Genomic DNA, 14,978 nt, shown 5'->3' with positions numbered 1-14,978 from the left:
GCCTTGGCGGTCCAGCGGGCGCGCTGCAGCCCCATGGGCCCTGCGCCGGGGGCGCACAGCCGCGCGCCAGGAAGCGCTCGTGGAGCACCGCGGACGCGGGCAGCCAGGCCAGCGTCAGCGCCATGTGCACCAGCACAGCCGTACCCATGTAGAGCGCGAAGCAGCGCACGGCTGGTAGGCGGCTCAGGTAGCTGGCGTAGAAGGCCACGCCCGTGGTGAGGCCAGAGACTAGCAGCAGGTAGCCGAAGTGGTGCATGGTGCGAGCCACGCGCTGCGCCAGTCCCCCAGAGGGCAGCTGGCTCTTGCTGAGGCGCCATAGGTCGAAGAAGATGAGCGTGTGGTTGGTACTGACGCTGCTGAGCAGGATGAGGGCCGCCAGATTGACGAAGGGGAAGTAGGCCACGCGGAAGGCCACGCGGTACAGAAAGAAGGCAACCAGCAGGGAGCCCAGCACCCCCAGCAAGACCATGAGCGCCAGGAAGAGCGAGCGCAGGTAGAGGGCGATGCTCAGGAAGATGGCAGCCAGGGCCAACAAGGGGTACACCGTATCCTGGGCCAGGTAGTGTCTCAGCAGCTCCTGCTTGAGGCCCAGGTCCATGCCGGCGACGGACGTATAGTTGTTCGAGAGCCCCCAAGGGACGGCTAAGCGGTCCAGGTAGATGTCCATCATAGAGGCACCCTTTGGGGTGGGCAGGAAGAGAAGGCTGTACTTGAGGGAGGGCACCTGGTAGTCAGCAGTCTGGGGACTCAGAAAGTCCTTGTCCAGCAAAAAGTGCAGGAGTTGGTAGATGGCACTACTCCAGGAGCATTTGGTGGGAATCTGGGCACAGTGTGGGGACTTGTCCTGCCTGGGTCCCAGACAAGAGGGCACCAGGGCACCACGGTGGTAGTAGGGGGCACAGGCCCGAAGCAGGGTCAGTATGTGGGCTGCATCAGCTTGGGTAGTGTCCAGGCAGGAGGAGCGGTTGGAGAGCACAGCCACATAATTGCCCATGGACCAGCTGGGGCAGCACTCGTTGGCTGCTGTACGCTGGCACAGAGCCCCAAAGTGGGTATGGGAGCGGATCTGTAGGGAACAAACATAGCGGGCAGGAGAGAGTTCAGAGGCAGTCCAGGGACTTAGGTTTCCCCAGCCCTGTTTAAGGCCCTCTCATCTCCTGTCAGGCTGTTGGGCAGAGACAGAGAGTAATCTGCACAGCCTAGCAGAACTGGCTTGTCTTGGAGCTGCCTTTGCCTCCTGGCCCAGGGGCCAGCAGTTACATCTTGACTCCATCAAAGAGGAGCCTCAGGGTTGCTGCCCCAGGCCTCAGCCTGAGAGGCCCTGCCCTAAGGGCCCCTGTAGGTCATACACCCCAACTCTGTGCTGCCTAAGCCAGAAGTGGGAGTGGAGGTGGCAGCCAGATGGAACAGGACCAAGGGTCCATGGAGCTGGAAGCAAGTGATGGGAAAAGCAGAGGCCAAAATATTCCAGGATCAGGGTCACTGCCAAACCCCAGCCCCCTACTGGGCTGCTCAAACCTGCTTAGGGCCAGGGATGTTTCTTTTTCAGACCTCATGCGTCCTTTTCTCTCCCACCCTGCTGTTGACATCCTAACAGTTGGTGTAGTACAGAGAGCACTGGCCTGGGAGTCAGAGGCCCTGCTCTGCCACTAACTGGCTATGTGACCACAGGCCTGAGATCGTGGTGACAACAATGGTAACATTTGTTGAGAGATTACCATTGCCAGTCATTATACTATATTTTTCCAAATTCTATCTTGTTTAATTGTCACAACATCCCTATGTGGAAAATACCGTTATTATCCTCACTTAACATATACAAAGACTGAGGCACTGAGAGTTTAAGAAACATGCCTGAGGTCACAAAGCAAGGGAACTTTAGAGCTGGCCCTGAATTCAGACATCTGACTCCAGAATACTTCTCCAGTGTCTTTTGGTACTTTGGATATCCTCGTATGAAAGAGGGTCTTGGACTAGTGAGTGGTTTTCACACTGTTTTTAGCAGCAAACTTTTCTTCAGTTGTTATTCTGTATGGTTTTCCAGTTAGCATGACTGTATTGGCACCGCTTGGTTTGATGGGTGCTGAGGCCTTGAACCCTACAATCTTAGCTTTCTGGGCCAGGGCTTCCTCGACAACTTGTGAGGCCCCTTTTCAGGACTTTCTGAAAATCTCCAGGCTCTGCAAGGGCTCTTTTCCAGTACCTGTATCTTGGCTCTTCTGAAAATAGCCAACTCTTCTTTTCCCACCCCAACCTGGAGCCTCTCAGGAGGGTTGGAATAATTTTCTTAGCAGGAAATGCTCTTCCCCGGTCTACCCTGGTAGTTCTGGCTCAGCTGTAATTCCTTGGGATCAGGTCCCTTATGTCTAGTTTCCCCCGACCCCTTGGCACCTCCCCAGCCACCTCACCTGGTCCTGTTCCATGCGACACATGGAATGGATGGCGTGCACGTTCCACAGGCTGCCCTCTGAAGTGGACATGAACACCAGCTGTGCATAGCTCTTCTCTGCAACATACCCCCCAGAGGGAAAGATGCAACTCAGTCCTTTGGCCCCAGAGGGAAAGATGGGCCCACCAAAGGGAAGATGCTTACCCAGGGCCATATGAGGTTCAGAGTCTCAGGAGCCTGAAACCTGTGCCTAGCTGCCTGATCCTGCACCTGTAGCCCACTCCCACCCAGCTTGACCCTGCTGGCTGGCACCCGAGACTTGCCTCATCCTCCCAGCTGTCACCCTGCTTCCTTGGCTTACACATGGCCAGCTGGCTGACTTCCATTTCTGTTTGCTCAAATTTGTTCTGGGCCTGCCTGTCCTACCAGGTGGGATGGGGACCACCATTAAAGCCAGGAACAGGCCAGGCTGCAGCTTACCGGGGGGGCCACAGAAGAAGCTCTCCTGCCCTCTGTTCTCCAGGAACTCCACCATCCTCCGAGGCTGAACAACGCCCTCCTGGGCGCTGCCCCAGGGTGCAGGGCTCAGAACAGTGTGGGAGGTTGAGCTGAGGTAGACAGAATATCTGTGCCAGGCACTGTTAGGGTTGGAGGGCTCAGAGAAGGCCAGAGATCACTCCCCAGGGAGCCTCAGCAAGCCCCTCTTACCTGCCTTTGGGGAGGTGGCCCAATGTTCCCACACTGGAGACCTTGTTCTTCCTTCCTTTCCCACCCACCTTGGAAAAATGGGAACCTGTTACCTGTTCAGCTCCCTGGGGTCTGGGGAAAGGAAAAGCAGCTTCCTGGGGCCTGTGAGGGCCTGCAGTACTCTCCAGACCACTAGCTTGCGCCCAATGTCCGTGTCCCGAGGCTCAAAGCCCTGCAGGGAGGAGGTCAGAGAAGAGCAGGAGGTGGTGTGGGGGTGGAGTCTCCATCTGGGCCCTTTTCAGCTCTGCCCCTTTGGTTCCCTGGAACAGGGAGGGTCAGCCCGCCTGCCTTGATTGTGGACATGAGTATGACCTCTATACCGTCTCCCCAACTCTCTCTGGAGGTCAAGGGCCCACCATTGCTACCCTGTCCCCAGCTGGGCCACTCCTATTTTCTGCCCCAGACTTAGCTGAGGTGGCCGGACCTGGGGGCCTCACTCCCTTCCCTTGGCCCCTCACCAACAAAGGCTCGGAGAAGTCGGGCAGCTGGCCCCCCAACAGTCCAGCCAGGGTGCAGAGGAGGACGACAGCCAGACACAGCAGCAGCACAGCCACTGGTCTCTCAGCAATCAGCTGGGAATAGCTGGGAAAGAGAGAGTGAGCTTAAGGTCCACCAAGAAGGGGTGGTAGAGCAGAGACACATGGAGTGGAGTTAAACTGGGAACCAGCCTGATCAGCCCTAGTGGTCCAGGGAAGGCCCAGGCCTACCTCTTTGGCATTTGGAAGGCTTGTTCCTGCCTGCGGAAGAGAAGAAAAGACACTTGCTTACCAAAGTCCTCTTTTGGGGTGGGTGTGTATGTGTGGAGAGTGGGGTGGGAGTGGGTGGGAGGATAGGGAAGATGTTATTAACTCTTAAAGGGCTTTCCCACTCCCAAGTTCCAACCCTTACTTCCTCCTCCATCCAGGCTGCCTCCTAAGAAAAGAATCCAGAGCCCCAGGGGTCTGCCCCACTTTTAAGTCCTGCCCCACCCTCCAGTGGCAGCCAGCAGATGGCTGGACCCCTCCTTACCTGACGCTGACCACATGGTGCTGCACAGAGGGTGGCTTCCAGGCCCCGTCATGCCGTGAGGGGGCTGGGGATGGGCTGAGGCTGGAGCCATGGGAACACAGAGCTGCCCGGTCCCCAAGTCCTAGCAGGGAACTGCCCCCCTGGTATTCCTGTGGTGCCCGGGGATAGGTGAAGTGCACAGGAGCCAAGGGGCTGCACAGACCCACAGGCTGGAGAGTGGAAGTTGTTGGTGGGGGTCCCGAAGAACTGAAAGGGTCCTCAAAGCGGCAGCTGTGGAGGGAGCAGCTTCTCTCTGGACTTGCCTCAGGGGCCACAGCCTTGGTCTGGGACCTGGGAAGAGAGGAGGCAGAGAAGATTGGGGTGGGGAGTGGTGGTGGCCCATCCCATGCTCCAAGCATTGCTCACTGAGGCAGGACAAGGAGACCGGGCCTCAGGGTTGTTTTCTTACTAGTTCTGGGGGAGAGGTGAGCTGGGTGGGGGCTCAAAGTCTGCATTCCCAGCCTACCTCTTAGGGTCCATTCTCTCATTCATGCCTCTGTCCTCACACTCAAAAAACGTTACTGGCAGCCTGCTACCTGTCAGGCACTGGGCTAGACACCAAATGTGCTTTTACAGATATGATCTTATTTACTCCTTACAGAAATCCTACAAGGGAAGTATTTTCCTCATTTTATAGATCTGAAAACAGGTTTAGTGAGAGTTGAAGAGCTGGACCTTGAACCCAGTTCTTCTGACTTGTAGTCCTGTGTTCTTTCTGCTGCAGTCACCTGTTCTTTCTCTTGATAGACATTTATTGTGCACCTGCTGCATTCCTGTTCCCATCTTGGAACCTTTGACCTTTCTCTTCCCTCTGCCTGGGTTGCTCCTCCCCCAGATAACTGTGTGGCCCTTTCTTTTATTCTGGTCAGAGAAGGCTTCCTTGACTATTCTCTCCAAAATAGTCACCCACCAGCTCTCTATCCCCTTACCCTGCTTTATATTTTTCCATAGCATTTGCTGCAACCAGATATTAGATTATATAGTTGTGTTTATTGACTGTCTCTCCTAGAATGTGAGTGCTGGGAGAGCAGGGGCTGGTGTATTTGTTCATGTCCCTATTTCCAGTGCCTTGAACAGTGCCGTATACTGAGGAGGTGCCCAGGGAGTGTTTGTTGAATGAATACTGAGTGCTAGACCAGCTGCTAATAGTGGTGCTAGGATGAATAAGACCCAGTCCATGCCCTCTAGGCACCCACTGTTGCTGGGAGATGCAGACAGTCCAACATGTTGAGTACTGTGAAAGAGGAAGTCACAGAGAGCTGAGGGAGCTCAGAGAGGGCTCAGCTTTGACGGATGGGGATGGTCAGGGAAAGTTTTGCAGAAGCAGCTGCCACCCTTCCACCAACCCTGTCATGGGCCATGCACAGAGCACAAGGTTTGCTTTCCAATACTGTGCACAGATAGGAGAGGGAGTTGGGACTCCCAAGGAGCTTGCCAGGAAGGAGTCAGCAGTAGATTCTTCTCCCAAAATTACTCATCGGGGCAACACTCTGTGCATGGATCCAGCCCCACTCCTTGGGTATGAGGGGAGGTGGAGTCCCACCCTGGTAGCAGGTTTGCCAGACCTAGGACAGGAAAAGATGGCCACAGAACAGAATACCTGAGAGCCATGGGGGTTCCTAGAGGGGCTCAAGGCTGGGCAGAGCCCTGTCTTCTTCCCCCCATCCTTCCTGGCTCTCCCAGCCTGCTAGAGCTTGCATGGCTCCTATGGGAGAGCCAGGTGTATGCTGAGCCAACCCCAGCTTTCAGTCTTCCTGCTGCACTGCTGAAGGGGCTGTGGGCCAGAGTCCTGTCCTCAGTGGCAGGTGGACATTGTCCATGGTGGCCGAGTTCTGCCCAGAGACCAAGTAGGGAAAATGGAAAAAATAGGCAAGCTCTTCCTTTGCTGGCTGGCCCAGTAGTCTGGGAGAGAATGACCCTTATGTTGAGGGTAAAAAGGGAAGAACAGTGGAGGTGAGTTCCTGGAGTCATCACCCTTTAGCTCTGGGGCCTTGGGAGAGACACACAATTCTTAGAACATGGGCATCCTTGTCTGTTGAGGATACGATGATAAGCCCACCTCTTAAGTTTGGAATGGGAATTAGGTGATGTAACATATGTGAGGTGCCTGGCATGGAGCCTGGCATGTGGAAGACACATTTGCTTTTCTGCTCCTTCCCATGCTCAGTGCTACAGGAAACATGCACTTTAGGAAGTATAATTGTATTTGCAATTTGTCCTCTTTTGGCACCTCAGATAATATATCTCCATTTTAGAACTTCTCACATCTTGAGAATCTCAGTACATATATAATTATAAATATTTTCCTTTTTGTTGTCCAAAAGCTGCATCAAAATTTGATCTCCTAATTTAAATCACTGATACTTGTTTTTTTTACTAACTCAACATTTGGAAAAATAGGAATTTGACCAAAGTTATTCTAAAGCAAGACCTCAGATGACTGCATATAGTTAATGACAGTGTTCTGGCGGATAAAAGACCCTGTAGGCCAATCCCTGTGGGAGAGAGTGAAGCGGATAAGTGGCCTGGGTTATGTGTATAAGTGTGGATGTCTACTTCTTTAAGATTTTTAATTCTGCAGGTCTTTTCTGAGCCCCTGCCATGTGCTTGGTCTGGGCTGGGTCCTGAAGCCATGGCATGAAGATGGCCCATCAGCCTTGGTCTCCCTCTATAAAGTGACATCTGCCTTCCAGAGGATAGGAGAGTGGGGCAGCCAGGAAGGAGGTGAGGAGCCTGTTTCAGTTGCCCATGGCCTTAGAGCACTGAGCATGGGGCTTGACCTCAGAGCCAGACCTCTACTTGGAGTGTCAGTTTCTTTTGCATTAGGGAAAACCAGCACCTGGGGGGTGGAAGAGGGTGATGCAGGAGAATGGGAGTACTTTCCCTTAACCAGTCTGCCAAACCTCATAAGCTCACCAGCTTCCTTAGCTGGCTCCTCTTCAAGGGGGGTCATAGCCACCAGCATTGGTTTGCTTCCACTAGGGTCTTCCTGGCCCCAGCTCCTTCCCTTCAACCACTTCTATTCCTCTCCAGGGACCTAGGACCAGCTGCCCCCAATCTCACCCTCTCTCAGAATTTGAAACCCTCCACATTTGACTGCTATAGAGCTGGGCCTGTGACTCAATCCTTCCAAAGAGAAGAGTGAAACTCCATTCTTCTCAGAGAAAATCTTTCTCCTGGCAGTCCCTGCTGCTCTCTGCTCTCAGGAGCCCCAGTAAAAATAGGAGTTAAGCCCCCATGCCTCACTTTCCTAGGGAGCTTTTATTCTCACCCTCTCAGTTCCATGGCCCTGGGATGAGTAACTTTCTGGGCTGCTTGCCTAGGCCCACTGGCCTGTAAGCCAAGTGACTGGGGTAGGCAGGCAGAGGGATGGAAAGTGGTGACATATGCCTCACTCAAGAGGCCAACAGCCCAGCAATCAGGGCCTAGCTGACAGGGCCCCAGACACAGAGCCCCAGCATGGGAGCCCCATAAGGGGCAAATGTATGTGTACATTAACCATGCCTGCAAGCCCACAGCCACACAGCCATGAGGACATCCATGTGATACCACAGAGTAGCCAAGACAGAAGGGGGAGCAGCTCATACCACTAGGAAAATAAAAAGTAATTTTATTTTTTATTTTATTTTATTTTTTAAAAGATGACCGGTAAGGGGATCTCAACCCTTGGCTTGGTGTTGTCAGCACCACGCTCAGCCAGTGAGCAAACCGGCCATCCCTATATAGGATCCGAACCCGCGGCCTTGGTGTTATCAGCACTGCACTCTACCGAGTGAGCCATGCGCCGGCCCTAAAAAGTAATTTTAAAAAGAAAGCATGAACTATTTCAAATTTCTCTTTAGTTAGTGATTTGTAAAGGACTTGTGTGTGTGTGTGTGTGTGTGTGTGTGTGTGTGTGTGTGTGCTGTTTTATTCACTGTGTATCTATCCCTAGGATGCTACTTAGCTCAGCAGGAGGATATTTGTGTTTCTTGAATTGAATTGAGCTGAGTCCCTATGCCTAATTAGTGTCCATGGTCTCCGGGGAAGTGCAGAGAGGGTCCAGAGGTCCCAGAGAGTTGCTGGAGGACAGCAAAGGGTTCTTGTGCCCAGGGGAGATGAGCAGACCAGACAGGGCTGACTGTTGGCAAGATACCCAAGACAGCAAATGACTCTCCAGCCCCTTCTAGGGATGCACCTGGCCCCAGACCCCTGCCCTGCCCTGCCACTGAGCCATTGCTGCTTTTTGGTCAGGCCATAGTTCCAGGTAGGCCCCTCGTCCAGGGAGCACACCCATCCTGTGTTGAAGAAGGCTGTGTTGAAGAAGGCTGTGTTTCTTTCAGACTGAACCTGGCTAAATCGATCCAGGCTGATGTGTTAACAATAGAGGGAAGAAAACATTTCTCTCTACTTGTGGAGCTTTCTCTTCCTGCTGAGGTACAGAATGTACATTTTAACTGGAGCATCTGGAGACAATGTATCCATCCCTGCTTTTTGCCCCCAAAGAACGTTTATTTCAGTCCAGGCAGGAGAGAGGCAGTGTCATGTCAGAGAACGGATTCTGTGGGTGGCAGAGCCAGACAGGGCACAGAAATTGCGCCATATTGCCACCTGGCTGGACTGTTCCGTCACACATATGGTGGAGGAAGGGAGAGGAGACGCACTGAGATCTGGGTCCTCAGCAGGAAGGTGTTTTTCCTGTTCCACCAGCCTGGGGCTCTTTCAGGGCGGTACAGACCGGGGTCTGAGCCTCAGATCCTGCCCACCTTAGCTGCTCCAGTGAGAGCCAGTGGCTGCCACACGCAGGGACTGGGACCCACACGTGCACAGCCGGGCGCCTTGCAGGGCAGGCAAACGACTGACAATGAGGGACAAAGACAGTTCCTGCCTGCTTTAGCTGCTGAATGTCTGCCCTCCCCAAGACACCCATCTTGGCGAGCCTCCCATCCACGATACATGCGCACGCTCGTGCACACCGACATGCTGGAACCCGGGCTGAGGTTGCTGCAGGCTTGGGGCATCCTAAAAAGACGCAGGGGCAGGGCCTAAAGAGAGGGACTCGGGATGCCGGAGGAGCAGGGGAACGCGGCCTTAGAGGAAAGGCAGGTGGGTGGGGCTGGCCCCCCAGGCGGTGAGAGCGATGGGGGCTGACACTAGGGGGTGTCAGGGAGGGATAAAATCGACCCAGGGGGATAAGGGCGTGGCGAAGAGGGCCGGGAGCGTGGTGACGCGAGGAAGGGGCCGGGAAGGGCTGGGGAATAAATGGGGCGACACATGGCGGCTGCTGGGGATATCTGGGGTGGGGGTGCTGGGTAGGTCTTCGAGCTGGGTCTGCGGAGCGGTCCCCCCTACCTGTCTGGGGAACTGCGCCTGGGTATGGGTCAGCTCATTCACTGGTGCTCCAAGAGAGCACTTCTGATGCAGGTGCAGCAACAGCCTTGCCCGTGCACTCTGTCACATAGATAGGTCCGTCCAGGTAGGCAGCAAGGCAGGGCCAGGTTCTGGGATCCCCCTTCATTAAGATGTCAACCGAGCATGCTATAGTCTGAATGTTTGTGTCCCCCCAAAATTCATATGTTGAAATCCTCACGCCCAAAGTGATGGTATTAGGAGGTGGGGGCCTTTGGGGAGTGGTTACTTCTTTAATAAAAGAGGCCCCAGAGATCTAGCTAGCCTCTTCCACTATGTGAGGATACAGCAAGAAGGTCCGTCTATGAACCAGAAAGCGGGCCCTCACCAGACATTAGACAATCTGCCTTGACATTAGACTTCTCAGCGTCTAGAATTGCAAGAAATAAACACTTGTTGCTTATAGGTCACCTAGCTTACGGTATTTTGTTATAGCAGTTGAAACAGGCTAAGACACTGTACTTCAAGGGAGGGAGGGTAAGGGAACCCTCTCACTCTGCTGGACCCCAGCTCTTGGTTTTCAAGTAGCAGGACATTTAGGGAGAGGAGCTACTTAAGAAAAAAAAATCCTCTGGAAACCCTTGTTGGGGCACTTGCTGATTTGCAAAAAGCAGCACAGAACAGTATGCTCACAGCAGCCTGATTTTCACTTGACCTCCGGAGGACCAATGCCCAATGAGGGACAGCTGGGAGTCCAGCCAATGAGCGCGGCGGGGCAGGGACCGAGGCCTGCAGCAGCGCCGCCTCGCTGGGCGCAGGCTCGCTGTGGTTAAGACCGCGGGGCTGGAGGCGTGGGCCGCTCTACCCTGGCCAGGTCTGAGAGCTGCTCCTAGGGGTTCGGCCATCTGGCCCTTCCTGGGGGCCTCACTCTTCCCGTGAGGAAGCGCGAACCATGCAGAGATGCTCACAACTGGAAACGCAGGGGCTTCCAGCCGGAAAGAGGGCGCCGCTCCGCGCCCGCGCTTCACAGCGCCGGACGCCGAGGGGTCGGCAGGTCGGGCGACGTTAGTCCCACTCTTCTCTCGGCTCCGCTCAGCGCCATCTTCCCCAGTGAGGCTAGGCATCTGCTCAAATTGGGCCTTTCTTCCCGTCCACCTGGACTTGGACCTCGGTCTGGGTCTGCGCCCCTCGGACTTGAAGCCCAGACTCTGTTATTCAAGTGCAGAGTATGGTGGAAGGAGGGAGGGAGAAAAGAGACACTCAGAAGACCCCCAGCTCCTTTTCTTATAGTCACCCCTACTTGCCACCTCAGCCTGGAAGGTACCCAGTAGCCACTCACTCCAGGGTACTTGCTGGCTCCCCCATCAGGGAATAGCTGTGAGAGAGGGGAGGGTAGAGCATATTTGTGTGATGGACAAAGGATGGGCCTGGCTGTCACAGAACTAGAATAGATATCGCTAGTGTGAGAGGCCTAGGGATTGGGGGGTACCCCTAAAATGTGTGCCAATGCCAGTCTATGCAGCCCAGGTCATAGGGGATGGGGAAGGAGAATCTAGTAGTGTAGAAATGGTGGGTCTGCTCTAAGTAGATTACAGTTTGGTTGGAGAGATAAAGGGCCAGCCCATAAATTGGTGCCGACCTGGCAGAGTGTGGTCAGGTCCACGAGATAGTTGATACGTCTTTTCTCTGCAGTTTGCTGCAGCTTGCTGCAGAGAAGGGGGAGTGTGCAAAGAGGGAGGACCTCTCTCTTCTTAATAGGCTACACAGAGATAGTAGAGCTTCAGCTGGCCTCGAGGGAAGGGTCGGCTTTGAAAATGTGGAGGTAGGAGAGAGGGAAGGCATTTCTAACCTGGAGTGGGGGGCAGGGAACTGTGAAAACAAAGTTAGGGAGGTTGGAAAGTTTAACGTATTTTCAGGGAATGGTGAGAAATCCACCAGGACAGTAGGGAGCCATTGAAGGCTTCTGGTCTGTAGAGTGAGGCATGCAAGCTGGAACCTTGGAAGGTCTTTCAGATCTAGGTATACAGGAGAGGGTAGAGGTGATGAGGGCACACTTGAGGCCCCTTGATGGGAGGGGGCAGAAGTGAAAGGAAAGGAGAAAAAAAGCCATATGCTGTGGGTACCACTGAGCCAAGCTTCTGAGAATGTTAGTCTGGGTGCGCTATTTTCACAACTAAGGAACTAAGAGACAACTAGGCCCCTGAATGCCAGTTTGGATGTGAAAGAAGACAGCCTCTTTTAAGAACAGAACATGGCCTCCAGGAGGCTGTTTATTAGGAGTAGAAGATTCTGGTTTGACCCCATGCCAGGTCAGCACTCAGGCTCCCCATCTTGTGTCCTGTTTTCTTCTGCTTCCTCAGTGATGGTGACCAGGTGAGGGCCCACAGGGTCCTGGGGGGTGGCTGCCTCCAGGGCCATGCACTGGGCCATGACCAGGGGGAACCCCGCATGGCCCTGGGGGGTGGTTCCCTCCAGGACAGTGCCCTGGGCCATGGCCATGGCCATGGGGGACCCCACCGGGTCCTGGAGGATGGCCATGCCCTCCACCATGGCAGTGCCCCTGTGGAAAGCCAAATGAGCAATGTCAGAGTCAGAGGTTAGTGCCAGTCTTACCCAAGATCAACTACCCCTCACCCCACCTCCCTGGGGGACTCAGGATTCCTGGGCAGTAGCAAGCGGTTGTGGTGGAGGGCTTGGTGGCAGGGATAGCAAGTGACTGCTCCTAGCCCTGTGCCTTTTGCCGTGATGAAACCAGAGCACTGAGCAGACAAAGGGGAGGAACCTAGATTTACTGGTTTCTGTTACTTGAGCCGAGATATGACTCCCACTCTTTGGACTTCAGTTTATTTTATCTGTAGCTAAGAAGCAGAATTATTTTATCTTCTTCCTTCCCTCACCCGTGAACCCTTGCACAGTGACTTGAAGCTTTGCCATGCTAAGAACTGCAGGCTCACTGTACTTAGGAGCAAGAGTGAGGTTGGGGGAGGCTACAGAGGAGCTCACTGAGGGCCAGGGGCAGGTAGAGACAGGAGGCTGAGTCGAGGAGATGCAGGAGCTAAGGAGTAGGAGGAGGAAAGCTGGAGGGTGGGAGGAGACCAAGGATGGGAGGTGGCAAAGTGAGGGTCTGTGTGTTCTCTATATAGGTAGTGCCTGCACATGTGTGCATGCGTGTGCATGTGTGTGTGTATAGGGTGTGTGCCGCATTTACATACACATAGCTATGTCTGTGTATGTGCACATGGGTGGATGCACATATCAGCCTGCTTTGTACACAGACACATGCATGGGATGCACAGTTGTGTGTGCATGAGAATGGGTATGTGTGTGAACTCATGCCCATCTCTAAGCAGGTGCCAGACCCAAGAAATCAGCAAGAATAGAAAGTAAAGTCAAGGCTTTACTGCCTCAGCTGGAAGCAGCCTAGAAAAAGTGTGGTTTAACCTGTCTTGGATGGAAACACTCCTGAGACCCCAAGGCCAGAGGAGTTTCTTTGCCTCTTGCTACAGGCCCAGGCAAGAGGAGACACTACCTTGCTTCTGTGCTAGGGCACCAGGGACCTGGGGTCCTGCGGAGCAGGGGTGGATATGCCCCTACTCTAGGTGTTGGATAACTTCCCAGTCTGCTTTTGCATCCTAGGGCCTGATTAGGGCTTGGTGCAAGTAGGGAAGAGGCAGGCTCCAGGACTGAGGGCTTTCCTGTGACTGTGTTAGAGTAGCCCCTGCCTCATCCAGACTCAGTGATACCTGGAAACGGCCATTTCCCACCCTGCCTGCTTCTCCTTCTATGGCTGTTTTTGTGGTGGGGCCACAGATTCAGGCCTAGAAGCTGGTCTGCTGCTGGGAGCCAATTGCGGGGAGGGATGGAGGGCTGGCAGCCTCCCTTCCCTGGCAGAGGCTGGTCATAGGGGCCCTGCAGTGTGACCGGGGCTTAGGAGCAAGCCAGCCATCCAGTGAGGCTGTGGGGGTAGCCAGGAAAGCAGAGAAGAACAGAACAGGCGGGGAAGCAGCAGGAGAGAGGATGAGCTGCTGGGCAGGGAGGGGATGTGAGGAAAGGAGAGAGACAGATGGGAAAACAGAGGAGAGAACGCCAAGGAGAAGGCTGCAGCCGGCGGGGGGGTGGATGAATGCAGCAATGCCCCACCCCATGGGGCCGATGTCTGAGCCTGCTCCCTAGTTGTCATTTGGGGGAAGTGGTGGCTACTCCCTGAGGGTCTAGGAAGGAGGCTGAAGGTCTGGAGGACATGGCAGTGGGGAGGAAAAGTGGAATGTTCCTACCTTTGGTCCTGTGGGAAAAAAGAAGGGAAGGGAGAAAAAAAGAAGCAGCTTTGGTCATTTGGTTCTGCAGTGAGAAAAACCTATCTTCTCCCTGGAGCTGATTTTGTGCACACCCCCCCACCCCCCCAACAAGGCTCCTCTGACTTGGTCACTTGCCTGACAATCATTCCTTCATTCAGTCACTCAACAGCAGGTACATGTGAAAGTTAGTACACATTGACTTTCCTGTGTGCTCACGCACTGGCTCACTCCTTCTGGGTGGCATGGGGCCAGTTGGGAGGTGTGGGTTCTTGTCCTCACTCTGTCACCTGCCTGCCCTCCCAACCTCAGCCAAACCCCATGGCACTAAGGGAGACCCCCTGCAGTGGCCTGCAGTGGCAAACCCTGATCTTCCTGCTTCCACCTCCATGTGGGCCTCAGCCAGTCTCCCCATCTACCCCCTGTCAACATACCACTTATCTCAGCCCAGTCTCTGCTCACCCCCTCAGAGCTGTTCGATGGCTTCTGCTTATGACCTTCTGGTCCCAGATCCAGGCCTTTGCTCATGCCTCCTGCCACCTGGAAATCTCCCTGTCTCGACTTTGTGTTGCCTTTCTGCAGGAAATCTACCTGCCCAGCGGACTCATTCAGCAGCAACCCACCACAGAGTTCTGAAGTGCTTCATTGGTGGGAATCACCTGCTATTTCTGGAAGGCCAGGATGATCTTTTCTTCCTTTTGATGGGAGCCAGTGGCACAGCTGCAGTGAGCTGGGTTCTGGGCTTTAACCCAGCTGCACCTCCGTGGCCTCACCTTGAATATGACCCCTAGCTTCCTGGACCTCATGTGTAGAGTGGGAAAAGCACCTGCCTGTTTTACTTCTGAGGTTGAAGATCCAGTGAGATGAAAGATGTGTAAGCATGTTTCTTAAACTGTGGTGTTCTATAAAATATAAGGTCTTGTGTTCATTACGGAACCCTACCACCACCTGCACACATGCGTGCACACACACACACACACACATGCACATTTTTGGCACGCAGTAGATGTGGCTGACTGATTGCCCCTGCCTTCCCCACTCTCCTTCCTTCCCTCTTCCTCCTTCCACCCCACAGCCTCCCAGCCACAGTGCTTACCGTGTGGATCCATTCTTATGGGGCAAAAGCAGCAAGGACACCAGTGACACCTGTGTTCAATAGGTAAAGTTTTAGTTTA

At 54.1% G+C, this 14,978-nt stretch overlaps 1 protein-coding gene across 1 annotated transcript in view; it reads right to left on the bottom strand.

Annotated features, from left to right (window-relative positions):
* The window catches only part of DISP2 (dispatched homolog 2 (Drosophila)), a 19,406-nt gene extending 5,075 nt beyond the window's left edge, over positions 1–14,331 (bottom strand). The window contains exons 1-14 of the mRNA XM_008570256.1: positions 14,266–14,331; positions 13,786–13,793; positions 11,829–12,071; positions 11,151–11,217; positions 10,836–10,886; positions 10,463–10,719; positions 9,515–9,526; positions 4,145–4,474; positions 3,844–3,873; positions 3,595–3,718; positions 3,190–3,308; positions 2,870–2,997; positions 2,409–2,506; positions 17–1,066 (exon numbers count right to left, since the gene is read on the bottom strand). Coding sequence (XP_008568478.1) covers positions 17–1,066; positions 2,409–2,506; positions 2,870–2,997; positions 3,190–3,308; positions 3,595–3,718; positions 3,844–3,873; positions 4,145–4,474; positions 9,515–9,526; positions 10,463–10,719; positions 10,836–10,886; positions 11,151–11,217; positions 11,829–12,071; positions 13,786–13,793; positions 14,266–14,331 — 2,583 coding nt within the window. The remainder of the gene's footprint in view (positions 1–16; positions 1,067–2,408; positions 2,507–2,869; positions 2,998–3,189; positions 3,309–3,594; positions 3,719–3,843; positions 3,874–4,144; positions 4,475–9,514; positions 9,527–10,462; positions 10,720–10,835; positions 10,887–11,150; positions 11,218–11,828; positions 12,072–13,785; positions 13,794–14,265) is intronic.
* Between the last annotated feature and the right edge of the window lie 647 nt (positions 14,332–14,978).

This window comes from Galeopterus variegatus, unplaced genomic scaffold (assembly GCF_000696425.1).
Source record: "Galeopterus variegatus unplaced genomic scaffold, G_variegatus-3.0.2 Scaffold583, whole genome shotgun sequence".
Lineage (NCBI taxonomy): Eukaryota > Metazoa > Chordata > Mammalia > Dermoptera > Cynocephalidae > Galeopterus > Galeopterus variegatus.
The sequence above is the reverse complement of the archived record's forward strand: the minus strand, read 5'-3'. Positions and strand labels throughout refer to the sequence as shown.